Below are 27,943 nucleotides of genomic sequence, written 5' to 3' on the forward strand. Positions count from 1 at the left end.
ATTGTGACAAAGTGAAGATGCAGGTAATTTTGGGGTTAATATTTATTTACAGTATTCTATTGATCTGCAATGATGGATGCCATAGTAGTTCAATCATTTTTAACAGTGATTTACATACTTTGTAGTCAGTGCAAAATAAGGGGAAGATAGCAATGGAGACCTGTAAAACATTTCACCCTGAGTGAAATTGGGCAACTATATGCTCCTATCCATTTGGTTTACAATCCTGGTAGCTCTGGTGTCAGGAAACCTTAGCTTGTACATGCTAAAGTTGACTTCAACATGAAAGATAAATTCCTCTGTCCATAGGAGTAAAACTGACAGACATCCCACATTTTTAAACTTTACCCATTTGAAAATGAATCACCTGGGCATGAATCTGGCATCAGACGTGGCGGAGGCAAGGCTAGGATGGCAGATTATAATCCCTGAAGAGAATTAATGGGGCAGATAGGGTTTTATCAAAGTTCAAACGAATGACTACAGAACACTATTCATGGTTTTATATGCTGGTCTGGTGCCTTCATCACTCTGTGACTGTACTCCAGAACTGTTGCATCATTCTGGTGACAACGGAATACTGTAAAATTCCATTTATATGTATCATGCGGGTTAGTGCTCGTTATCACCAACCCTATGATTGTATAGTGTCCATCATTGACACCCTTATCTTTGGAAACCAAATCTCATGACCAAAGTGCAAAACTCTCTCAACATGATGCTTTCTTTCTCAAATGCAACTTAAAACATATGTTGGCCCAAATGACCATAACTGGCGTATTGGTGGCCAATGTCTGAACGATCTGGCAAATTTCAGCAGTGGTGACTTGAGGTGCATTTGTGGTAAGGCATTTGCCTGCGCTTGGGAGGACTATAGCTGTTGAATGCTGTCAGCCGCTGGATGACTGGATAACCCACTCAAGGTAATATACATACTCATTCTGAAGAATGTGAATATTCTGAAGAATGTGAACATTCTGAAGAAGGGTCTCGACCCGAAACATTTCCTTTTTTTCTTCGTTCCATAGATGCCGCCTCATCCGCTGAGTTTCTCCAGCACTTTTGTCTACCTACATACACACCGTGTGAGTTGTGAATCTGAGTATGTGTAAGTCTGAAGATGGTTCCCGACCTGAAACGTCTCCCATCTTTTCCTCCAGAGGATGCTGCCTGACCCTCTGAGTTACACTGGCACTTTGTGTCTATCTTCCTGTACGTACACAAGAGGTGGGAGCAGGAATAGATCAGTCAGCCCCTTAAACTTGCCCAAGATTTTAGTGCGGTCTAATTGTAATCTCAACTTCAGATTCCTACCTAACTCTGTAAAGCTTTCGTCTCTTGCCCTACCATAATCTATCTCTGTTTTAAGAATATTCAGTCTTGAAATCTCTTCCTCAAGCAAGGAATCACAGTGTTCATGGAGAAAAGGATCACCTCATCCATTAATGAGACACCCCTTATTTGTGAATAGTAAGCCCTACTAATACTGGAGAGATTATCCCAGTAGAGAAAACACCTCCTTCCCATCCACCCAACCAAGTCTCATCAGGATTTGAGGTGTTTCAGTTACATCCCCTCTCTTTTAAACTCCAACAGATAAAGACTTAGCTTGTTTATTTTTTTCTTCGGAGGGGGCGCAATGGTTAAGTTACTGCCTCACTGCACCGGAGAGTCATGTTTAATCCTGACTACAGGTTCCGTCTGTATGGAGTTTATACCTTCTTCTAGTGACCACATGGGTTTTCTCCAAGTGCGCCGGTTTCCCTCCACACTCCAGAGACGTACAGGTTTGTTGGTTAATGGGCTTTGGTAAAATTGTAAATTGTCCCTAGTGCGTAGAATAGTGCTAGAGTATGGGGTGATCACTGGTCGGCATGGCCTCGGTGGGCCAAAGGGCCTGTTTCTTTTTTAGTTTAATTTAGTTTAGAGATACAGCACAGAAACAGGCCCTTTCGGCCCACTGGGTACATGCTGACCAGTGATCTGCGCACATTAACACTATCCTATACCCACTATGATAATTTTTACAATTACCAAGCCAATTAACCTCCATACCTGTGCGTCCATGCTGTTTTTCTAATGCTTTATTAGAGAACTCACTCTTTCTAGGTACCAGCCCAGTAAATCTTTTCAGAATTGAATTGCTTCCAATGTATTTACATTATTGTTTTAATAAGGAGGCCAACGCAGAGTTTGCAGAAATGGAGGTCAGTGGGGGAAAACTACAGAAATGCTGGTTTTCAGAAAAATAATAGCAATAACAAAATGTTAAAGTCCAAAACAGCTGAAAAAAAGTGAATCCAATCTAGTTCTGAGGATGCTCATCAAATCAAAATGTATGCAATTTATCCTGAGAGAAATTACATGAATTGATATATTTTTGGGATCACGGTATGAAATCATGTAGAGACAAAAGGGGCTGAAATTGACTTCATGATCAATGAATATGGAATCATGTGCCTAGTATATGAAGTATGTGGGAAAAGGACATGTTTCAGATGATTTGAGGTAGAGGATGAAAGATTTGAAATGATCATTACCTGGAAGAGTTCCTTCAGTGTGAAGCAGTTGTTTGCAAGGTTGAACCAATGTTGGTTGCTTCTGAAGGTCTGTATTAAACTTTGTTTAGGCATTACCATTGCACCCATTTCTGGTCACCTAGCTTTTGGAAGGACGTGAAGATCCCGACAAGATCACAGAAATGATTTATTACAACAATTCCATGGATCAAGCTTTAAGCCGTTATATCAGATTGGAGAAGCTGATTTTGTTCTCCTTGAATCTAAGAGATTTGAAAGAGGTGTCCAAATCATGACTGGTTTAAATAGAATAAATCAAGATAAGATCAGGAGACCCAGTTTTATTTGGGAAATATTCTAGCGGGTTGAGGGGGAAATCTTTATGTATAGAGTAGCCATGATCTAAAATCCAATGTCTTGAAGAACGGTGGAGATAGGCTTCAAAGAAGGCTTTAAAAAGGCAGTTGAATATTTGCTTACGACAGAACAATTTGCAGGGAAATGGGGAAATATTATTGATGGCAGTGTAATGTTATTGATGGCTCTACCAGAAGCTGATGTATGCAATGGGCTGAATGATCTGTTAGAAAAATAGGTGCATGAGTAGACCATTTGGCCTTTCGAGCCTGCACCGCCATTCAATATGATCATGGCTGATCATCTAAAATCTGTACCCTGTTCCTGCTTTTTCCCCATATCCCCTAATTTCTTTAAGCCCTAAGAGCTAAATCTAACTTTCTCTTGAAAACATCCAATGAATTGGCCTCCACTGCCTTCTGTGGCAGAGAATTCCACAGATTAACAACTCTCTGGGTGAAGAAGTTTTTCCTCATCTCAGTCTTAAATGGCCTATCCCTTATTCCTAAACTGTGACCCTTGGTTCTGGACTCCCCTAACATTGGGAACATTTTTCCTGCATCTAGCCTGTCCAATCCTATAAGAATTTTATATCTTTCTACAAGATCCCATCTCATCCTTCAAAATTCCAGAGAATACAAGCCCAGTCGACCCATTCTTTCATTATATGTCAGTCCCGCCATCCTGGGAATTAACCTGGTGAACCTACGCTGCACTCCCTCAATAGCAATAACGTCCTTCCTCAAATTAGGAGACCAAAATTGCACACAATATTCCAGGTGCTGTCTCACCAGGGCCCTGTACAACTGCAGTAGGACCTCATTGAAATAAATGAGAACTTGAAAAATAGAAATGACTATAAGATTAAAAGTATATTTTCTAGTGTGAGTTAAAGAATAAATATAAAAATTGCACGATGAATTTAAATATTTTGCAGTTAGTTTATTTTAATATATACAACCACACATTTGAGATTTTTCTTTGTTTTGCATTTAATGAAAATTAGACAACATTTAACAAGTTTACTGTTTGAGAAGAATGTGCACAAAGAAGGCGTACAATTAAATTTGACAACCTCATCTTGACCAAAGGCAACATAGATCTGCACCTAACTTGTACTTTGCAGGTCTTCTGTTTTTGGTAAACTAAGTAAAAAAAAACACCTGTACATTCTAAGCAACACAGTACATTTAAATCCGAGAACAGAGACAGTCTTTCTGATTGAGCTTTTAAATTCTCATAAATCCACCATATCTCTTTTCAAGTTCAGGGACTTCTTTGGAATATATTTCACCGTCTTCATCGGAAGGAACGAGAGCATCATTCCAGCGTTTCATAAATCCACCATACCTTTTCTGGTAATCTGGTTTCCCAAACCTTCTCATGAAGCCTCCATATCTCTTTTGCAGTTCTGGTAAATCTTCAAATTCCTGGTTTCGCTTGAATCCATTCATGAATCCTCCATATCGCTTCATGATCTCACTACGGCTATCAGAGTCGCTCTGGTCCAAGTAATGCTTCCGATCATTGAGCTCACTTAGGTTCAGCAACTCTCTGAGGACATCAGTGGTATCTACTGAAGAAGCACTCTCAGTATCCTTCTTCATGAATCCTCCATATCTTTTATTCAGTATCTCCCTCCCCTTATTTTCATCGTCAGCATCGGAGATGTATGTGTCACTGGTGTCTCCTTTTTTCATGAAACCGCCATAGCGCTTCATGAAGCCACCATATCTCTTGGTCAGAAGCTGGCGTTGCTCTTCCTTTTCCTTGTCATTTTCAGCAGCACTTTGACTGTCATCATGGGGTTTATTAACTTCCGCCAGCTCCTTACATATCCCCCATGCCTTTGCTGAAGGCATCTTACCTTCACACTCTAACATGCAGCTCTGGAATAAAATAATATTTATGTATCAATTAATGGTTAACGTACCAAAATGCAACATTGCAATCACATAAACCAAGGATTGGTTCCAATGCCTTAGTGTTATAAAATAAACTATAGCTTCTTATAATGTGTGGTGAAGTGAAAAGCATCCGTTTACAGTTGTTCATCATTTATATAAACAATTAGATGAGAAGGTACAAGGCATGGATAGTAAAGTTGCATTAAAATCATTATTATAGATATTGATGAAGGTTATCAACAATTACAGTTGAACTTGATCAGCTAGGTAAGTGGGCCGTGTAATGGCATATGACGTACAATTCAGAGAAGTGTGAGATGTTGCATTTTCATTAATCAAACCAGAGTATGACATTCCTAGTGAACAGTGGAGGCACTGGAAAATGTTGTAGAACAGAGGAACCTTTGGTAGAAGTAAAATAGCCTAATTAAATTGATGTCAGAGTACGTTATGTTGGAAAGACTGCAAAGAAGTTTTACAAGAATGTTGCCAGCACTTGAGTTGAGTGTGGTGGACAAGTGGTTGAGTGTGATGGACTTTATTCCTTAAAGTGTCCGTATAGAGGTGTATAAAATCGCGAGGGTCCTTGAAAAGTTGAATACACACAGACCTTTCCTTAGGGGAAATCAAAAACTAGAGGCCAGAGGTTTAAGGTGAGAGGGGAAGGACCTGACCTAATTGGAACCTGAGATGCAACTTCTTCACAAGGATGGCAATGTGAATATGGAACAAGCTGCCAGAGGAAGTGGTTGAGGCAGGTATAATAACAACATTTAAAAGACATTTGGACAGCTGATTGAATGTCATGGGCTCCAAGAACACTGGCGTATTGGAAGTCCCATCGCTGTTATCTCGCAATGAATCATAGAGACAGCCCATACCAATTACCAATACCGTAATTAGTGATGGATAATAAATGCAATCTTGACAGATTAGATTTGCATTAGAATCTCAGTGGAGGATCATTTGTAAGCATACAATCTGTGGCACAATACTCTGATTACTTTCTTTTTATACTCTGATGTAATTGAAAAAAAAAGCAATTTTAGCAACCAGAGTATAATTACAAGCCAAACATGAAAACTAATGCTGTCCCTGCCACAGTTAGAATACTTTGCTTTTGCAGTTCAAGCAGATTTGTTTTCTTTATGATTATCCCAATTTTATTATCCAGAAATCTGATAGCATGTTTTGGTGGGGCAGAATTCCAAAGGGATGGTGAAAGTCATCACAGCCCATGTAACAAGTTCAGCTGTGTATGATCAAAATCCAACATGGCATCAGTATTCAAAATGAACACATTTTTCACTTAAAATGGGAAATGGATGGTACAATATCATTTCTAGAATCTTGCTGTGTGGAGGTGCGTATATAGTTGAATGAAAGCAGCAACTCTGCCGGGTCAGTACCTTTTTAATGAAATCAAAGTTTTAGTAAGCATCAGTTTAACCATAATATCGTTGTCAATTATATATAAATATCCATATTTTATTTTAAAATTATGCAAATAACCTTTAGTTAAAGCAGCGTATACTACAATGTTGTAGCATATCTGACCACCCACTCCCTGTGAATTATATTTATCTAATAGCAGCAGTTAACCAAATGTTATTAATGACCAAACAAAGAATTGTTGGCTAGCCTTTTAATAGCAAATTAAAATTGGCAAAATTGAAGTGTACAATTTTCTGTGCAATGTTAAGGCGAACAGCTATCAGCTTTACTTCATCAGGCATCTCGTCAGCTATTTAGCTCTCAATTCAACTTTCTGTCCAAAAACCATGAGCTCAAATCCAATATGGGAAATGACAGGATTTATCATTGAATTTGTGCCTACATGGCCTTAAACATGGTTGGCTTATCCTTAGAAATTATATGACTCGCATTTCAAACATCTATTCACTGTAATTTTCCCTCCATCATTTAAGCCTATTAACAAAAATATTTGCTGAGCTGTTAAAATTTTATGTAGGTAGGAACTGCAGATGCTGATTTAAACCGAAGATAGGCACAAAAAGCTGGGAGTTAACTCAGTAGGCCAGGCAGCATCTCTGGAGAGAAGGAATGGGTGACGTTTTGGGTCGAGACTCTTCTTCATACCTAAAGTTTTGTTGTCTTCACCAGATTATCAACATTCCTTCAAGCTTGAAATAAGGTCAATTTTGCTTTGAAATGTTTTAGCATTGCATCAGTGCACAGCCTCCAGATTCCTGCTTCAGACAACCACTACTGTGAAAGGAATAATGTACTTACTGTCACAGTGTGATCTCCTCTAACATCAGGCAGTGATCCAACACAGTCTGATTAACCACTGTTGAGCATCTATAGGCAAGCTTCTGTTCACCTGTTTCACTTGCACCAGTGTAATGAGGCACAACATAAGCTTGAGGAACTGTAGACAGTTAACGGCTTTGTAGTTTTAATATTGAATTCAACAATTTCAAGTTCTCTCATTTTCAGGTCGGGTCAGGTGCCCCTTGCTCTGTTACAAACAAACATATTTACAGCTTGTTGGGAACTGAATTGACACTTCCACCTAGGCTCATCATGGTAAGGAAAACCGAGCAAATCCAATAAAAAGAAAGGTCTGTCAAAGGGTGGACGTTGTGCCCATGTCAGTTTACATACAGGGAGGAACTGGGCACCACAAGATCACGTTGACAGAAGCAACTCAACTCACTTCACACATCAGTTCAGGGGTAGAGTGAGAGAGGAGCAGTTTCTAAGATGACACAATTCTCAATTACACCTCCTCTAGACATGTATTATATTACCATGCTTCCCTTCATTCTTTATGTCATTTAATCTCACTGTCTTTCTGTCCTATCACAAGTCTTTCCAACCATCCTTTGTATCTTAAAACCTGTTCATTTCTTAATTTTTTCCACTTTTACTATCCAACCTGCTGTGTGTTCAAGTACTTTCTATTTGTATTTCCAGCATTCAAAGTATTTTGATTTACAGGACATTGCATAGCAGTTTATGCCAAGATGCTCCACTCATAGAATGTAACTAATTTGTTCTGGAATCAATAATAATAATAATAATAATATATCTTTTATTGTCATTGCACGTCAGTGCAACGAGATTTAGTGTGCAGCTCCACTGATGTACGAGAAAGGTAAATAAATACAATACATAAATAAACAAGCTGAATTGATTGACGTGACCATCTGAGGGAGACTGTCCAAAGGGGGTGGGTGGGGGGGGGCACTCATTAGGGCCGGTTCAGAGCCGCTATAGCTCTTGGGATAAAACTGTTCCTGAGTCTGGAGGTTCGGGCGTAGAAGGCCTTGTAACGTCTGCCGGAGGGAAGTAGTTGAAACAGACCGTGGCAGGGGTGTGATGAGTCCTTATGGATGCTGAGGGCCTTCCTGAGGCACTACTCATGAAGCTGAAAGCTGATTTAGAAGATGAGTAGAAGACAGAAATGGGCAGTACGTGATATAAGGGCGCAAATGGTGGCCAATTTGGAGCGGCAGTAGAAAGAGCAACTCTCAAGGCTGCTGTGCCATTCGGTACATCAAGGCTGAACATTAGCTTGATGTTCCAAGCCTTTTACCAAATCTATATCCAACAAACTACGGTGCTCAATTTGGAAAGATCCAGCTCTCAGTTGTTCATCATATTTATTGTTGATCTTGATAACACAATAAGGCGGCAAATTCTAAGTTAAACATAAAATATTGGCGCTACAGGCAGAAATGGAGACAAAAACATTTGTAGCAGCCATGGAGGAATATCGCCATCTGCAGGGCCCCTTTAACATCGCACATTAAAACTGAAAATATATTCCTTATTACAAGGATAGACATAAAGTACTGGAGCAGCTCAGTGGGTCAGGCCACTTCTCTAGAGAAAAATTACTGATGTTTTGGGTCGGGAAGCTTCTTCAGACTTTATCACAAGGTCTGCTCCCAGGAACCCCATACCCATCAGCAATGTGGGAGTATGTTCACTGGCAGGATTGTAGCAGATGAAGATGGTGGATCACTACTACTCCTAGGCAATTAGGGATGGACATAGTGGATAAAAATTAAACCCTGGCCTTGCCAAGTGAATTGATTTGATGAATGAATAAAAAACTAAATGGAGTGATCAGGTGGAGCCGTGGCTTAGATTTTGATGAAGTTTAGTTGAGTTCATACATTTTGGAGTAAAGAATGTTGGAATGTTATTTAAATGGTAAAACTATTCATCTTCGGTCCCTTTTTCTAACTTCAATCTCTGCCCACTGATTCTCAAGCAGCAACAGACTGAAACCCTATCAGACATTTTGTAGTTAAGATCCTTAGGGATGTTAAAAGAGTGGATGTGAAGAGGATGTTTCCTCTTTTGGGAAAACCTAAAACTTGGAGGCATTATTTAAAAGTAAGGTGTGGTCCATTTTAGATGGCGATGAGGTGATCATTTTTTTCCCCTCGCTGAGTATTCTGAGACTCAAACCAAAGTAAAATCTTTGGAAATTTGCAAGGCAGATCCAGATAGATTATTGATAAGCAAGAGGGTGTCAGGTTATTAGGAATAGACAAAAATGCAAAGTTGAGGTTACAGTAGATCCTCCATTATTTTATTAAATGGTGCATCAGGTTCAAGGGGCCAAATGACCTACTCCCTTTCCTGATTCAGATATTTTTAAGTTCATACAAACCATGCCCAGTGCTGTAATCAGGATGTATTCCCTCCCCCCCCCCCCCCCCCCCCCCCCCCCCCCCTTCTCTCCCAAGAACATACTTATCCCTTTGGGAAAGAGATATTGATCTCCCATTTTTTTTGCACAACTCTACAAAACCCCATTTATAAATGAACCGTTCTTGGTACGCAGATATTGGTAGCTACGGCTGTTCCATTTATTGTTCATTGCTCCAAGGTGGGCCTTTAATGTACATGCTACTTATGTTAAATCAGCGCATATGCAAGAAACAAAGCTTTAAAATAAAATATTGTCATACAGGGAAGGTATTTCCCCAAATAATTATTAATCTGCAAACAATATTTCAAAGTATGATCATGGTTGAATTGGCAGTACTGTTGTGTGTGTTAGAATAACAAATTTAGTTTCCCATTCCAGAGAACTGAGCATGAAGGTCTAGGCTGGCTTTTCAACTCAGATCTGAATAAATGCTATACCTTCAAAGTTGTAACCTGGTAGATAATATATCAGATTTCCTGATACATTTTGATGAATAGTCCAAGAGTACAAGGTAGACTTTCTCCCTCAATCAAGATCAGAAGTGAAGTTTGAAGAAGAGTCTCCATGTGAAATGTCACCTATCCATGTTCTCCAGAGATGCTGCCTGACTTGCTGAATTACTCTAGCACTTGGTATCCTTTTGTACAAACCTGCATCTGCAAATGTTCTTTTTTATAAGCAGATTAATGATATTTCTGGGACTTTGAGATGTGCAGATTAACTGCTGCTTTTTCTGCATTACCAATTTGGCTATGCCTCAAAAAGGAATTAATTGGCTGTTAAATGCTTGGGGGTATCCTGGGGCCATTGAAGGCTTTATATATATTAACATTGATTTATGTAACATAACAGCTTTATACAATTGTATTTCCATTGAAGATGCCTCCCAGTGTCTTTGAGTTATACCAGCTTGTTATGTGTTCACAAATCTGAAAAAAGCAACATTATTCAACAGGCTGCTTGTGAATTCAGTTAACAACTCTCTAGCTCCAGCACCATCTGGTTATTATTTAGTTGAGTCAATGGCCCGTGAAACAATAATTTGTATGCTAGTTATGTTCCTAGCACTGAACAGGATGACAGTGAAACTACTATGATGACTAGGATAGGGCGCCCTTAGTGAAAAACGACTGTAATTCTCAGTCATTTGACTTGTTCACATTTAAATTTATTGGTTTAAGAAGTATAAAATTTGGTTGGTTGGAGGTTACTGCAGAAACTGCTGTTTAGATGAAGAATTAGTGATATGTGATCTCCTGGTTGCCAAACACTTTGACTCCCCTTCCCATTCCTATACTGAAGAGAATTCCACAGACTCACAATTCTCTGTGTGAAAAAGTGTTTCCTCATCTCTGTTCTAAACGGCTTACCCCTTATTCTTAATCTGTGGCCCCTGGTCCTGGACTCCCCCAACATCGGGAACATGTTTCCTGCCTCTATCGTGTCCAAACCCTTAATAATCTTATATGTTTCAATAAGATCCCCTCTCGTCCTTCTAAACTCCAGAGTATGCAAGCCCAGCCGCTCCATTCTCTCAGCGGAGACCATATGACAGTCCTGCCATCCCAGGAATTAACCTTGCGAACCTACGCTGCACTCCCTCAATAGCAAGAATGTCCTTCCTCTTTTATTCATTAGTCTCTATCACCGTCTATATATATATTGTTCCCTTTCCCCTGATGTTCAACCTGGTCTCCTCCCGAAGTGTCACCTATTCCTTTTCTCCAGAGATGTTGCCTGACCCGCTGAGTTACTCCAACTTTTTTGTGTCTATCTATGTTATTAGATAGACACAAAATCTATTATTGATATATTATTTACTCCTGTGAATAACTAGTTTTCATATTTTTATCTAAACTATTTAAAAATAAAAGTAGGTAAACTGATAAAATTAAAAAAAACTTGTGTAAACACATTTCCTTTCGTTGGCCATTGAAAATAACAGAATTGGATATTTATGTTATTGTGAGGCGAATGGACACCAACATATGCGATGACATTCACTGGGATTCAATGAGATCCTTCTTCCCTGTTTAAGAAGGAACTGCAGATGCTGGAAAAATCGAAGGTAGACAAAAATGCTGGAGAAACTCAGCGGGTGGCGCAGCATCTATAGGGAGGTTTCACGGCAGTCGGGTCACGACCCATGACCCGTACTGCTGCTACGCTACTCCAAATGGATTACACGCGATGTACTGCAGGTAGGCACTTACCATTGTTTCCAGCGTAGCGGGCCCGTTAAAACCCGCTGCTCCAAACCCACTGTCAGCCATTTTCGGTACCCCTCCCAACACCAACCTCTCTGTTGCGGTGAAACGGGTTCTAGCTTTTACAACCTTGTTAGCCCGGAGACTGATCTTGCTTAACTGGAGGCTCACCTGTCCCCCGACACACACCCGCTGGATTAAGGAGGTGCTTTACAATTTAAAGCTTGAAAAACTTAGGTTCTCTCTCAAAGGCTTTACCAAGACATTCCTAGATACATGGAACCCTTTCTTGGAACTTAACTCTCTCAACTTGTCCCCCGACTCGGAAGAGGACTGAGTGCTCTCCACCATTGTTCTGCTCCACTGCAGCTGCTCTCCCCTTAACCCCCCCCCCCCCTCCCCACACTTATTTATTTAATTACTTACTTATTTACTGTTATTAGTGACCCTTTTTTATTTATTTTTTATTTATTTTTTAGTACTTTTTGTTTCGTTTATCTTACCATATTTGTGTGTATGTGTATGTATGTGAGTGTTGTTTGTCCCCGTTTGGTTCCGACCTGATTCGGGTGGGTTGAAGATGGGTAATGGTAAGGGCTTTGAGGGTCGCTTACATACTGTTGCACAATTATGCCTTGACTGTCACTGTCTGTTATCATTGTATGTATGCAAATTGCTGTGAAATTCAAATAAAAAGATTTAAATCAAAACCCGCTGAAATTGTCAATTTTTGCGCTGTAAATAATTATGGAAATCGGGATAAGCGTGCGAGACATTTAGCATACATCACAATTCCAAAAGTGAGGAGAAATGACGGTAGATAAAAACGAGAGCTGAAGGGACAACAACAGCTAGAGTGCTTGGCGAACATTGGCCGTTTGCTCACTGCATTTCATCAACAGTAAGGCATTATTTGTGTTTTTTCTTGATTCCTTTGGCATCTAAAAAGTTTTAGAAGTGATAAATCTGGCTGTATCTTGTATGTAAAAACCCATGGTTCTCGTGGGTTTTTACATACAAAATGAAAACGCATCTGAAGAAAAATTTACAGCCAGATTTATCACCTGAGAATTTTTAGATACCAAAGGAATCAAGAAAAAACACAAATAATGCCTTACTGTTGATGAAATGCAGTGAGCAAACGCGATAATTCCCAATATTTTCAATGTGTACCAAGCACTTTACCAAGCCCTTCAGTTCTCGCTTCTCTATACCTTCATTTCGCTTCACGTTTGGAATTCTAAAGTTGGGTACATGTCTCTCACACTTACCCCGACTCCCACAATTTTTTTCAGCGCAAAAATTCAACATTTTGGCGGTTTTTAACAGGTAGGAAAGTACGCGTTTCTAGCATTAATAACATATACCGGAAGTGACGGATGTCTTCCAGTTGGATTTAGCGGCTCCGTGCGTCGAGCCCTATGACCCGGTGACCTTTCGTGCAACCTCCCGATAGAGCGATGGAATGCGTGACGTTTCGGGTCGAGACCCTTCTTCAGATCCTTCTTCCCTGTGGCTATCAAACTGTACAACTCCTCCCCCTTCTGTCATGGGGTGGATTGAGACTAAGACTGACCCCTCCACAATCTTTGCACCCCCACCCTACCCACCCTCAATCTTCGCACAACGTTAATTTCATATTTAGTGTATTTTGTGGGGTTTTTTAATGACTGTTGGCAGATCAATTTCCCTCCTTGGATAAATAAAGTTCTATCGTATCAGAATAGCATGTGGGCTGTTCTGGGCCGGTTGTTAACATTGCGTTGTTTAAAGGCCGGGCCTGGAACATTGTTTTAAAACATATTTCACACTTTGGCCATATCCTGCTTCTTCAGACCCACTGTGTCAGTTACATCCTGAAACCATTAGCGACATCTGTATTTTGAATTTATGGTGTGCCCATTTCCCACTAATGATAAACGCGTTTCTTTGTCGCTTATACTCACTTGTAACATTCAATTTTGATTTCAGTAGGACATCTCCGCAATGTTTATGTGGACTATGTAAATATTCTCAAACTGCACATGCATTCTTCACAACATAGTAAACGCATCGTATATTCGTCGATCTACTGGTTTACCTCGTCTCCAGGGCCTGCATTTGTTGAGGATTTCTGGGAGCCCAGCGAAAGCAAAGATTCATTCTACCGTTTATCTTCCAGTCACAGATACAGATCGCAGCCAGATACGCGCCCTTGGAATGAACTACATTCAATGCAAAGCATCTGGGCGTTTGAGCACTAGGGGAACGTTATGCGTGCGTTTGGAAGGTTGGGGGGGGGGGGGGGGGGGGGTTGGGGGGGGGGGGGGTTGGGGGGGGGGGGGCGGGGCTGCTGTGGGAGGGAGGTTGAGGGTAGTGAAACAAAACAGGAAGGTCATGTTGTCCATTTGTTATGGTGGCATTACAGACATCAAACTCATTGTCTTCAAATATCATGGACCTAATTTAAGTTTCTCTCCACAAATACTCCCACCCTCCTGCATATCCCCACCATTTTCAGTCTTTATTTCAGATTTCCACAACTGCACGTTTATACCTTCCGGCCTCAACAGTCGGACACTGGTTCGTCGTTTAATTAATATTGCCCATTATATTCCAGAGTTCAGATTAGGGTGGCACCGTGGCGCATCAGCCGCATCTGATAGACCTGCTGTCTCACAGCGCCAGAGACACGGGTTCTCTCCTGACCTCAGGAGCTGTCCATGTGGAGTTTGCACGATCTCCCCGTGATAGTGTTGGTTTCCTCCAGGCGCTCCGATTACACCCACCCCCCCCCCCCCCCCCCCCCCCCCCCCCCCCAATTCCCAAAACATGTGGTAGATGTGTAGGTTTATTGACCTCTGCAGAAATGCTGCTAATGTGCAGGGAGTGGATGGGAAAATGGGAAACCATAGAACTAGTGTGAACCGGTGATAGATGATCAGCTTGGACTCTGTGGGCCGAAGGAAATATTTACAAGCTGTATCAATCGGTTTGTCTTTTAAATGCCCCCACGAACTGGCCCTGATGTTTTTCAGCGCAGGGTTTATAGTAACTGAATCATACGGTCTGAAGACAGATCTTCCTGTCCCGCGTCCCCGCGGGCCATTCTGTATCAATCTGCTGAATCCCATATTCCAGCAGGTCGGCGGCTTTTGTCCCAGTGGCCGCACAGGTGCTCATCTATAGGTTTACTTGGTAAACCTTTACAGGGCGTCTGGCCCAAACACTCCTCAGGCAGTGCGTTCCAGATCTCAACACCCTTTTGCCTCCTCCTAAATCTCCTACACCTTATCTTAAACCTACGACGTCTGATTATGAACAGTTTTACCGAGTAGAAATGTTTATCGCCATGCCCCTATCAGTGCCCATAAGACAAAAGAGCAGAATGAGGCCATTCGGCCCATCGAGCGTGCTCTGCCATTCGATCATTGCTGATCTATTTTTTCCTCTCAACCCCATTTTCCTACCATCTCCTCGTAACCCATGACACCATTACTAACCATCAAGAACCTATGAATCCACAACCCTTTAATAATGTCAATCACTATCCCCTGACTGTCTCGTCTCGTTATAACCGAGACCTTCCAACCCAGGCAACATCCTGGTGAATGTCCTCTGCAGTCCAATAACATCCTTCCTATTGTGTGAAAATCCCCAGAACTGCACACAGTACTCCAGCTACCGCCTATAATTTTAGCATTGTACCATAATCTTCCTGCCTTTTTTTGTTGTCCCAGCTGATCAAGGCAAGTGTCCCGTATATCTACTTATCTACCAGCTGCCGCTTTACACGATCCTTTGAAATGCATACCCAAGGACCCTCTATTCCTCAGTAATTACCAGAGTCCTGTCAAAATCCAATAGGACTGATAGGAATTTCATAAATCATTAGTTTGGCTTCATTTGGAGTATTGCATGCAGACTTGGACGCTCCCTTTACAGGGAGGATGTGGTGGTTTTCGAAAGGGTGCAGAGGAGGTTGGCCAGAATGTTGCCTGGATTAGAGGGTATTAGCTGCAGAGAAAGATTGGACAAACTTGGACTGTTTTCCTGGAACGCAGGTTGAGGGAAGGTCTTCTAGAAGAGCATACATTTATGTCAGGGTAGACACCCTGAATCTTTTTTAAAGGGTGGAAAGATCAAATATTAGACAGTGTAGCTTTAAGGCGAGAGGGTAAAACAAAACAAAAAGTAGCGAGTGGCAAATTGTTTCCCCATGGAACAGAGGAATGTGGTTTATGTACAGGCAGATAAGAATTGATCTTGGCATCATGTTCGGCATAGATATTTTGGGCCGAATGACATGTTCCAGTAGTGTACTGTTCTATGCGCTAAAATACACATCTCGCATATTGCGATGAACAGCGAGGTCACGTCTCATGATAGCAAAATTACAACTTTTTGTTTAAAACGACAGTTTGAATTCGAAAGTGACGAGATAGTCGAGCATTTTCTGATCTCCAACTAACTTTGGCAACGCAAAGCTGTAAGCGCATTGTTTCGGGCAGTGGTCGCGTCCACTAACTATTCTTAACTATTTCCGTAATTCGAACTTTTGAAGCGAGTACATTTGTTGTTATTTCGCCGAGGCAAGATTGCGGGCAAGTGTGAATAAAGGGGAATAGATTTTATCCGATAATCCCCACGCAGTGTTCAGCGGTTTTGCTTGGTGCAGCTGGTCACTACCCACGATAGTTGGCGCTCGCAACATCGAAGAACGACCAGCATTGCCTCAGACTATTGTTTCCGATGTATTTCTCCTGTTAAAGGACTAGCCGTTGTCGTTTAACGGGAGTGGGGGGGGGGGGGGGGGCAATAATGGCCAATCCCAATCACGTCTGTGCCCGTAAAACCGGACAACGCTTCTTTCACACACCTTTCTCTTCGCTGGCCCTTTCTCGCTCTCAGATTTATCGCCCTTTTCATTGGATCACTGATTTTTTTTTTTAATTTTCGTTTTACGCGCGCACAGTACACTTGCCCACGTTACTTAGAATGAATGCAAGATAAATGATGCAGACCAATAATTAAAATCGGCGATCAAATGATCACCTTCCTAAGAGACACATGTGCACGCCAGATACCTGGCGTTTTCCTGGGCATGTCTCTATACCAATGGAAAATAACGGGGCACTCTGAGACTGCTTGGTCAGCGACCGGACTCAAAATGCAAGCGACATCCATCCCGCAAATGGCGTAAACGTATTGACACCCGGGCATTATATGAACTGTCATTTCGTCCGTACATGAGCAGGATCGACGTGCATGTTGAAATAAGGGAGAGCGTTTAAACTCACCAGCGAGTTGAACTCAGTGGAGTGGCCAGCCAAATGGTAGGCACAGTTAGCACACTCCTGGTCACAGTCTGCTCCGACCCCCGCGAAGGAGGCACAAAACACCGCCACCAGGTAATGGCATTTCCACAGTAACGCCATCAGCTGAAATATAACACAGAAAGCAACACATAACTAGCGGAGAGTTAAATGGTCGTTTTCTAATTCACACTTTTATCCGGCATCGGTTTACTAAAGATTTAAGCACATTTGCATCATTCTTCATTGGCGGAATCAGTAAAAGTCTTCGCAGAATTCATCAGATTTGCACCATTCTTTGGAGGTCTAAAGGGTTGTTTACGTTATCATAATTGCCTTGTAGGAACAAAATCATGAAGAGAAAAAAAAAATCATTTTGAGGAACGCCTGTTTATTAGACCCACAGTTCTCAGATAACACCAAGTGTTGGAGGGACTCAGCGGACCATGCAGTCCGTATCTGTGGAGTGAATGGACGCGATGTTTCAGTTCGGGACCCTGAATGAGGAAGGCACCCGAGCCGAAAAGTCGCCTGTCCATTCCCATCCACAGATACTGCATGACTTCCGAGTTCCTCTGCCACTTTTGAGTTTCGCTTAAGATTCCAGCATCCGCGGTTGCTTGTGTCTCCAGTTCTCCCGACAACTGGCTACAGCTACTTTTCATGGAACGAGGAACCAGGCTACGGTTATGCTGCAGTAAAGATACCCACCGTACACTGGAGAGAGCAGTAAATGATGCAAGTTACGTTTGTAACTGCTGTGCTGTTTATCACAATCTGGAAACATAACTAATAATATAAAACCAGTTTAACTCCGAACATGGTAACACCGACCCTGCTAAGGAACGAAAGCATGCGCGGACTTATATTAATGTTTACAAAAAAAACAACCCGTATGATATAGTTGCTGACAAGTGCACTTTCAGTGAATTCAGAAAGTTGTACTAAATAATGTTTCCGTTCACCGAAGACTATTTAGACAAACAGCGCACCTAGTCCATAAAGCTGTCCTGCACCTACCTTTGTCGCAAGCTTTCTGAAAATGCAAACCTTCTGATGCCGGGTGTAGGTTTCTGGTTCGAGCGGACTTTATCTGGTATTTATAGAGGAATGCGCCGATCTCCGGAAACAACCTGGAAAATAGACGTGACTCGTAGTTACTGTAGGCAGTTTGCCTGTCTACTGATTTAACTGACTCGCCCCGCGTCTTTAAGTAAGGGCGGGTCACAGTGGGCAACTGTCAATCCTTACCCAAGCTGTCAGATTGTTAATATTTACAGCGCTCAAATGGAAGCGACTCAGTGCAACGATCACAAGAAGATAGTTGCCTGCGGGTCCCATGATGCAAAGGCACAGACTTTATTCTTCTGTGGCGTGTGACAGGTTGCCGCCTACGGGCCAAAATACTTCAGGATCTAATTGGCGGCAATGAGTGCGTTTGTAAATGAAGTGCGATTAATGCCCGAGTCTCTTTCTTTTTTAAAGGCTGTGTCGGACGAGGCTGGAGAAAAGCATTCACATTTCAATGCGAAACCAGTGCATCGCTACGAGAGGGACGTGGAAAACCACAGTAAACAACACATAGTCCCTGAAAACGTGTTTCAGTGGGATTAGCGATTGCGGTAATGTCAGAACTAGACACGACTGGGAGAAATCGTGGATACTTCGGCCACATTTAGAAGATAGCAAAAGACAGGTTACAAGTAAATGCCAAATCAGTTAAGCTATTTTGCAATAAAGTGAAATGACACATCTCATAATACCGCGCCTCAAAGCAAATTGCACTCCAGCAAATGTAGGCAGCAATCTATTTCCGATATGCCAACCATTCAACAAACGGATTGTAGAATTACAAACAACAAAGAGACGCATTCCAGATCAAACTGATTCAATTTTATTTATTTGAAAATACTTTCCCCCCCTAATTCGTAATTCTTGAAGCTGCAGCCCATTCCCACCCACTCCTCCAGTATAACAAGCCTTCATTATTAATTTTTAATTCCATCTGGAGTTTAGTGTACTTGTGGTCCTGCGTTAGCCGTGGACAAGCAGGCCTCATAAAATCAAGCCTGGCAAAAGTTTAAGCCATTAATGAAAGTGACATAACTGGGAGGTAGTCAGTGATTCACGATTTCTTCACAATCCCTCTTACACAACATAACTTGTTGTTTTTCCCCAAATGCCCAGTACTCGAATGCTCAAGTTCTCCGCAAGATTTTTCTCTGCAAAATATCCTGCATCTTGTGGTTGAAATTCAGAACAAGCCATGCCATTTTGTCAACGGGCTCGTTTGGCACCAGAAGTGTGTGTGCAGCCAGTGGTAATACAAATATCATGAACATGCATATATTTGACAAGGTGGGTTAATGTATTTCATATCGGGATTGACCCAGAGCCGTTTTATCTTGCAGTGATGACACGAGTAAAGATTGCCTTCCTGCTTTCTATAATTGGGGAAGAAGGAACTGCAGATGCTGGTTTACCCTTCCTCAGACACTTAAGTGTCACTGGACTCTGAAGACACGGGAATCTGAAGAGGAATCTCGACCCGAAACGTAACCTATTCCTTTTCTAAAGAGATGCTGCCTGACCCGCTTTTTGTGTCTATCTTCTCTAATTGGGGGTCGGTTTCCACTTGTAGAAACGGATAACGTATTGTCCTTTAACTTTCCATCACCCGGACTGTATATTGATGTCACCGATGAATATGGTTTGATCGGTCAGTGGTCTTTTATATCCTCGGCGCTTTCTCTCCGTGCAGGAGCGGCAAAAGAGGAAAGACCAGGCACGGGCGAAGTAAAAAGCGTCCCAATGGTAGCGGCATTGGTCGGAGTATTTCCTTCGCAGGTCATTGTAACCAGCCAAACGACAGACATTTCTCTAATCGTCCCGCGTGCAAGCTTCTTGTAAGCAAGGCCGGATTTAGATGAAGAGAGGCTGTTCCACTTGAAGGGCCCTTCCCAATCCCCCACCCCCACGACTAGAGGAAGATGGTCTACCAGATTGACACCGACTTGCAGCCGAGCGTGGCCAATGAGATAAGGGACTGGAAAGCTGCGCTATTTATTTATTTATTTGTTGCCAGTGCTAGTGTCAAGTTATCGGCTTAAAACACTATTATTCTGAAATGGAGGGCAAGGAAAATTACTGAAGGGTTGTTTAGAGACTACAGTGCATTGTGACAGCATATGTAAGAAAGGCCTACGACAGTGTCAAAAATATTATACACCTTGCAGGGCTCTCACATAAAAAATTTCTCTGTTGTCAGCCGGGCAACCTTGGCAGCTTTTTAAGTTGCCAAATGACAGTTTAGGTGGTCATTTAAGATGGCTTGCATGACACGTGTGATAATGTGCTCGGACGAAGTGTGTAGTTACCAGTCGGAATTATGCTCAATGAAGCATTCATGTGTTATTTCTGCTTCAAATAAAGTCACAAACTAAACATATTCACCAATCAAGACATGATATGTACCACAATGGCAGGCAGCAAAATTATAATACAGTATCTCAACTCTTTTTACACGTTGCAATTAATGCAATTTCTATTATTTCTTTCCACTTCCAAACAAAAATGTGGTTTGATTATTCAGCCTATGATCAACCTCAGTGAGACCAAGCGCAGGCTTGGCGATCACATCGCACAACACCTCCACTCAGTTCGCAATAACCAACCTGATCTCCCGGTGGCTCAACACTCCACTTCCCTTTCCGAATCCGACCTTTCTGTCTTGGGCCTCCTCCATGGCCAGAGTGAGGCCCACCGCATATTGGAGGAACAGCACCTCATATTTGCTTGGGTAGTTTACACCCCAGCGGTATGAACATTGGCTTCTCTAATTTCAGGTAATCCTTGCTTGCTCCCTCCTTCTCCTCCCATTCCCAGCTCTCTCACAGCCTACTGTCTCCGCCTCTTCCTTTCTTTTTCGTGTGTGTCCCCAACATCAATCTGAAGAAGGGTCTGGACCCGAAAGTTCGTCTATTCCTTCGCTCCATAGATGCTGCCTTACCTGCTGATTTTCTCCAGCATTTTTGTCTACCAATGGGATCCCACCACTGGCCACATCTTCCCATCTCCTCCCCCATTGGCTTTCCACAGAGACCACTCCCTCCGTAACTCCCTGGTCAATTCTTCCCTTCCCACCCAAACCACCCCTTCTCCTGGCACTTTCTCTTGCAACCGCAGGAAATGCTACGCTTGTCGCTTTACCTCCCCCCTTGACTCCATTCAAGGACCCAAGCAGTCTTTCCAGGTGCGGCAGAGGTTCACCTGCACCTCCTCCAACCTCATCTATTGCATCCACTGCTCTAGGTGTCAGCTGCTCTACATCCGTGAGACCAAGCACAGGCTTGGCGATCGCTTCGCCCAACACATCCGCTTGGTTCGCAATAACCAACCTGATCCCCGATGGCTCAGCACTTCAACTCCCCCTCCCATTCCGAATCTTGCCTTTCTGTCCTGGGCCTCTTCCATGGCCAGAGTGAGGCCCATCGTAATTTGGAGGAGCAGCACCTCATATTTCGCTTGGGCAGTTTACACCCCAGCGGTAAGAACATTGACCTCCAATTTCAGGTAGTCCCTGCTTTCTCCTCCCCTTCGCAGCTCTCCCTCAGCCCACTGTCTCCACCTCTTCATTTCTTCTTTCCGTCCCCCCCACCCTCACATCAGTCTGAAGAATGGTCTGGATCTGAAATGTCGCCTATTTCCTTCGCTCCATAGATACTGCCTCACCCGCTGAGTTTCTCCAGCATTTTTGTCTACCCATTCACACAAGTTCTGTTATCCCACTTTCCTCACCCACTCCCTACACATTATGGGCAATTTTACAGAGACAAGTTATCCTACAAAGCCAATGCGTCTTTGGGATGTGGGAGGAAACCCACTCGCTTGCAGGGAGAATGTGCAAATTCAACACAGACAGTGCCCGAGGACAGGATCGAACACAGATCTTTGGCATGTGAGGCTGCAAGTCTACCAGCTGTGCTACTATATTTTGTTTTCCAACACATAAAAAATTATACGTTGATAACTTTGGTTACTAAAAAAATGAAAATATCCATTTTCAGTCTTAAATCTCCAAGTGGGGCTATGTCCCCCTTTACAGCTACTGTATGTTTTAATTAAGTTCAAGTTGCTGCCTAAAAGTGCCAGAGACCCGGAATTGATCCTGAATATGTCTGTATGGAGTTTGCTCCTTTTCCCTTTGATCGCATGGGTTTTCTCTGGGTGCTTTGTTTCCTTCCACATTCCAAAGGTGTGCAGGAACCTATTTCAGACCCAACCCAAAACGTAATATTTTCCTTTTGTCCAGAGATTCTGTCTGACCTGTTGAGTTACTCCAGCTTTTTGTGTCTATCTTCAGTTTAAACCAGCATCTGCAGTTCCTTCCTACACACATGATACTAGACGATAGAACTTTATTAATCCCAGGAGGGAAATTGTGTGTGTATGTGGGTATATATATTACACACACACACACACACACACACACACACACACACACACACACACACACACACACACACACACACACACACACACACACACACACACACACACAAAAATATATATATATATATATATATATATATATAGTTATATATTCATATATAAATATAAATATATACAATATATATTTTGTTTTCTCGTTTATAACATTGCTTACAGAGTACTATGTTTACATATTCTGTTGTGCTGCTGCAAGTAAGGATTTCATTGTTCTATCTGGGACGTGAGAGAATAAAACACTCTTGACTCTTGACTTACTCCGCTAATGTGTGGGATAGAACTAGTGCACGGGTGATTGGTGGTCGGCGTGGACTCGATGGGCCGAAGTACCTGTTTCCACACGGTATCGTTAAATTAAATTAAAAACTCTAAAACCAGAGGGAGTCTAAAGAAGGGTCTCTACCCGAAACGTCACCCAATTTCTTCTAACCAGAGTTGCTGGCTGCTCCATGGAGTTCCCCCACACAATTAAAGCATGGAATAGTCTTCACCCTACCATAGTTACCCAACCAGACGCAACTAAATGTAAGGTACCTCTTTTTTCTCCAAGAACCTTTTTTTGCTTAAGTCCAAGTCAAGAGTCAAGAGAGTTTTATTGTCATATGTCCCAGATAGGCCAATGACATTCTTGCTTGCTGCAGCACAACAGAATATTGTATTTAAAAAAAAAAAATTTTTTAATGACCTCACAGCCAGGTTGGTGGAATTTGTTATCAGTACAGCTCGGTACAGGTTCCAACATTTCATCAAACATTAAACATATAACATAGATATACATACAGACAGACACATTACATAATACATAAGGGCCATGCTTATTCTTATTCCTCACCGTACAGAGTTTAAAATGTTAATTGCAGTGGGAATGAAACTGTTTTTGAAGCGGTTTGTTTTGGAGGCAATTGTCCTGTAACGCCTCCCAGAGGGCAGTAGCTGAAAGGCATAGTGTGCAGGGTGAGTGGGATCAGAGATGATCTTGCGGGCTCTGTGTAGTGTCCGTTTGTGGTAAAGTGATTCAAGGGATGGTAGCGGTAAGCCAATAATTTTGGATGCTCTGTTGATGATGCGCTATAATTTCTTCCGGGAGAGTGAGTCGAGACTGCCGAACCAGACTGTGATGGATGAAGTGAGGATGCTTTCGATGATGGCTGTATAGAAGCGGAGCATGAGATGAGACCTTACTCTGAACTTCCTGAGCTGTCGGAGATGGAAAAGTCTTTGCTGGGCTTTTCCATAGATGTGGTCTGCGTTTGTCCTCCATTTGAGGTTGTTGCTGATGTGGGTTCCAAGGAGTTTGAATGTGTCAGTGATGGAGATGGATTCACCTTTAATGAGCACAGGAGTTTTGGGGGATGGGTCGATGATAAGTTCTTTTGTTTTTGATGAGTTGAGTAAGAGATCATGGTCTGTGCACCAGGTCACTGCTTGGTTGACCTGTGCACGGTATTCAGTTTCTTGGTTGTTGGTGATGAATCCTATGATGGTTGAGTCGTCCGCATACTTGTACAGGTTGACAGAGCTGTGGTGGGATGTGAGCTGGTTTGTGTAAAGGGAGAATAGCCAGGGTGAGAGAACACAGCCTTGGGGTGTGCCTGTACTGAGGAACAGAGGGGAGGATGTGTTATTGTTGATCCTCACCCTCTGTTGCCTGTTCCAGAGAAAGCTGTGAATCCAGTGACAGATGCATGGGTCAATGTTCATGTCCAGTAATTTATTGAACAGTTTGGCCGGGTTTATTGTATTGAATGCAGAGCTGAAACCCATGAACAGGATGCGGGCATATGTGTTTGCGGACTCCAGGTGGTTCAGAATGTGATGAGTTGCTAAGTTGACGGTGTCCTCAACTGACCTGTTGGCTCTGTATGCAAATTGGTATGGGTCCATGAGTGGGGTTGTGACAGTTTTCAGGTGATTGAGTATGATGCGCTCAAATGATTTCATGACTGCCGATGTCAAGGCAATGGGTCTGTAGTCATTGAGGCAGGAGATGGTCTTGGTCTTGGGAACCGGGATGATAATGGATTCTTTGAAGCAATTGGGTACTGAGCTTTGACAGAGGGAGGTGTTGAAGATGTTGGTAAAAACCCCAGCCAGTTCCGCAGCGCAGTGGTGGAGAACGGAGGGGCTGCTGTTATCTGGGCCGGGGGCTTTATTCCTCTTAAGTCCCCTGTAGGTGCTTCTCACCTCCTCCTCGTAGATGGTGAAAGGGGGGGGAGGGAGGGGGTCGGGGGGAGATGGTGGTGGAGCCGGTGCCTGCTCAAACCTCCCATAGAAAAAGTTGAGTGTATCAGGAAACTGATTGTCACTGTCAGGTGTGGGGGTGGGTTTCTTTTTGTAGTTCGTCATGTTTTGGAGTTTTTTCCAGATGAAACGTGTGTCACTAGTAGTGATTTGTTCTTCTAGTTTAGTGGCATAGTTGGATTTGGCTCTTCTTATAGCAAATCTCAGTTTGTATTTGGCAGCCATATATTGTTCTTTGTTTCCTGCCAGATGTGCTGAATTTTTCTCCTTTCTTAATTTTTTAATGTCCTTGTTAAACCACGGTTTATTATTATTGTAGTGTTTGACTTTTTTGAGTGGTATGCACAGGTCCACGCAGTAGTTGACGTATGACGTCACTGCAACGGTGACGTCGTGGAGGTTACCTGCAGCATGGAAAACATTCCAGTCTGTGCACGCGAAACAGCCCCGGAGTTTTTCGATGGCTTCAGGGGACCAGCACCGGACAAGTTTTGTTGGTGTCTTGGAAGATTTAACTTTTTGCCTGTATTGTGAAATTAGCAGCAGCATTGCGTGGTCGGACCTGCCCAGCGGAGCCCTTGAGAATGCATGGTAAGCCTCTTTGATGGTAGTGTAGCAGTGGTCCAGCGTGTTGGTCCCTCTGCTGGGGCAAGTTACCTGCTGATGGTAGCCGGGGAGCTCAGATGACAAATTGGTCTGGTTAAAGTCCCCAAGGACGATGACTGCTGTGTCCGGGTGTGAATTTTCCACTGAGGAGACGTAGTTGGCTAACTCGGCTATGGTGGTGTTAGCGTTAGCCTCAGGTGGAATGTAAACACAGATCATAATTACTGATGCGAACTCCCGTGGGAGGAATGATGGTCTGCATTTGACAGTGAGGTATTCCAGGTGCGGGGAGCATACATGGGTGAGTTCTGTAGAATTTGTACACCAGCGTTCATTGATCATTATGCAAACGCCACCGCCTTTTGCCTTGTGCGATAGTTTGGATGATCTATCGGCACGATGTAATGTGAAACCTGGAAGTGTTACCGCTTGGTCAGGTACTGATAGTCACTGTAGTCTTTGTTAGTTTGTATCATAAATTGGAGTTCATCCATTTTGTGCCGGAGGGATCTGACGTTTGACAGCAGAAGGGCCGGTAAGGGCGTCTCCTGAACCTGGCAAAGGTTGCCGGAGCGGCGGCCCTTTTTGGCCGGCAGCCATGATGTAGAGTGGCTTGAGATGTTTAAGTCCCGTAATTTCTCCTCTAGCATGGATGTAGATGGGCCCGAATCACTGAGGTTTAAAAGCTCCGAACGGGAGTACTGGATTAAGCACGACACTTTGCAAACAAATAACGCAGACACTAAAACGGCAGACAGGAACACTGCTTGTACTGCGGCAAGCCTCACGGCCGCCATCTTAGAAGATAATAAACATAATACAGAACAGGAGATAAAAGTTCAGTGTGTTTGTATACCATAGACCATATATATACACAATAAATAAACAGATAAAATGCATTAGGCTGTTATTGTTCATCCCTGCACCACCTCCAGTTTAAATTCCATTTAGAATATTTATGGAGGACCAGGAAACCGGAAGCAAGAGTTACTCCAGGGAGTTACTCCAGCTCCAGGGTCATGGAGTGATTCTGCGTTGGTTTTCAGCTGTCGCGCGAGGTGGCGACCGGACAGCAATGGCGGCCAGATCTCCCACAATTCAAAGCGAGGGAGAAAGTGCCCAGCGCCGACCAGTTGCCGTGGCAGTGCGCATGCGCAGGGCGGCCGATGATGTGCTGGCCGTGGTTGTGCGCATGTGCAGGGGGGAGGATGTGCCGGCTGTAGCAATGTGCTTGTGCAAGGCGGCCTGCCGTGCCGGCGGATGAGGAGCGAGCGGAGAGCGGAGAGCGGTGCCCGGCGGCCTGGATACGGATAGCGGGCGGAGACGGAGAGTGGCAGACAGACAGAGAGAGAGATAGACAAGGGGGCCCTCACAGAGTTGAACGGCAGGTGTCCTGCCTTGGACGGAGGCCGCCTAGATTTCGAGGCCCTAGGCTTCAGCCTATGAAGCCTTGTGGTAAATCCGGCTCTGCGAGGCCCCCCTAGATCTAGAGTCCCTAAGCTTAAGCTTGTCAGGCCCTGCTTGTAAGTGGCTCAAATTCCCAGAAAATTCAGTGAAAGATCCAATCTAAAAGGTTAATATTTTCTCCACCTCTTTTTCTTAATTCAAACCCCCCCCCCCCCCCCCCCCAAGACCTGGACGACAGCTAATTCCGGTTGTTAGCTCGGTTGGTTCAGATTTATCAGCTAGTTTTCCACTAGCAAAATTAATTACACCTGCATTGCAAGGTAAGAGTATGAACAGGCAGAAATAGACCGCATCTCGCTTATAGCTCGGTATTACTTTTACAGTTCCATTGTTTGAATGCAAACAATGCAAATTTTTGTTTGAATGCAAACAATGCAAAGAGAATGGTAAATGAAGAGGAACTTTAATTATTCAGGATTATTCTTGCCAAGTAGGAAAGGATTCTGTCCTCAAACGTTCCTGGCATTTACTGTACCAGTGCCAATTAATGCCTGATGCTTAGACAATTCATCACTCGTGATAGGAGAGAACGCTTATCCCCCTTTTTCCATTTGTTCCTTCAGTGCAATAAGCTAAGAGGTCGGAGATTGGCAGCACAATCAGAGCACTAAGCTTATATTAAAAAAATGTCAACTATGAAAATGAGACTACTGATAAATACTACCATAGCCTCTGGAGATTGGATCTCTCTTTCACTTGTCCTATCTGTTCTTTTGCAATCATCTCCAAGGCCCTTAAGTGGGGGGCTACCATCGACTCCACAGTAAAAAAGGCACAACAGAGGATGTACTTCCTGCGGCAGCTGAGGAAGCACAATCTGCCACAGGCAATGATGGTCCAATTCTACACGGCCATCGTAGAGTCTGTTCTCACCTTCTCCATCATGGTCTGGTTTGGCTCAGCCACCAAGCACGACACCTGGAGGCTTCAGCGATTCGTCCGATCAGCAGAGAAGATTATTGGCTGCAACCTTCCCTCCATTGATGAACTGCACACTGCAAGGGCCAGGAAGCGAGCGGGCAAGATCATCTCTGACCCCTCTCACCCTGGCCACAAACTCTTTGAATCACTTCCCTCTGGAAGGCGACTCCGGATTGTCAAAGCTGCCACAGCCAGACATAAAAACAGTTTTTATCCACGAGTA

General features: G+C 43.1%; 1 protein-coding gene and 1 long non-coding RNA gene across 2 annotated transcripts; one reads left to right on the forward strand and one right to left on the reverse strand.

Annotated features, from left to right (window-relative positions):
- Window positions 1-903: 903 nt before the first annotated feature.
- LOC116972277 lies at window positions 904-27,627 on the forward strand. The gene is made up of 3 exons (XR_004411755.1): window positions 904-1,085; window positions 18,463-18,673; window positions 27,363-27,627. It is a non-coding gene; the product is annotated as an uncharacterized LOC116972277 (long non-coding RNA).
- On the reverse strand, window positions 3,851-18,310 carry penk (proenkephalin). Its single transcript, XM_033019756.1, has 4 exons — window positions 18,229-18,310; window positions 17,998-18,110; window positions 16,963-17,103; window positions 3,851-4,765 (listed from the first exon to the last, which is right to left on the reverse strand). Exons 3-4 carry the CDS (start codon window positions 17,098-17,100, stop codon window positions 4,106-4,108), a joined length of 798 nt encoding a protein of 265 aa, XP_032875647.1. The 5' UTR covers window positions 17,101-17,103; window positions 17,998-18,110; window positions 18,229-18,310; the 3' UTR covers window positions 3,851-4,105.
- Window positions 27,628-27,943: the final 316 nt, after the last annotated feature.

This window comes from Amblyraja radiata, chromosome 4 (assembly GCF_010909765.2).
Source record: "Amblyraja radiata isolate CabotCenter1 chromosome 4, sAmbRad1.1.pri, whole genome shotgun sequence".
NCBI lineage: Eukaryota > Metazoa > Chordata > Chondrichthyes > Rajiformes > Rajidae > Amblyraja > Amblyraja radiata.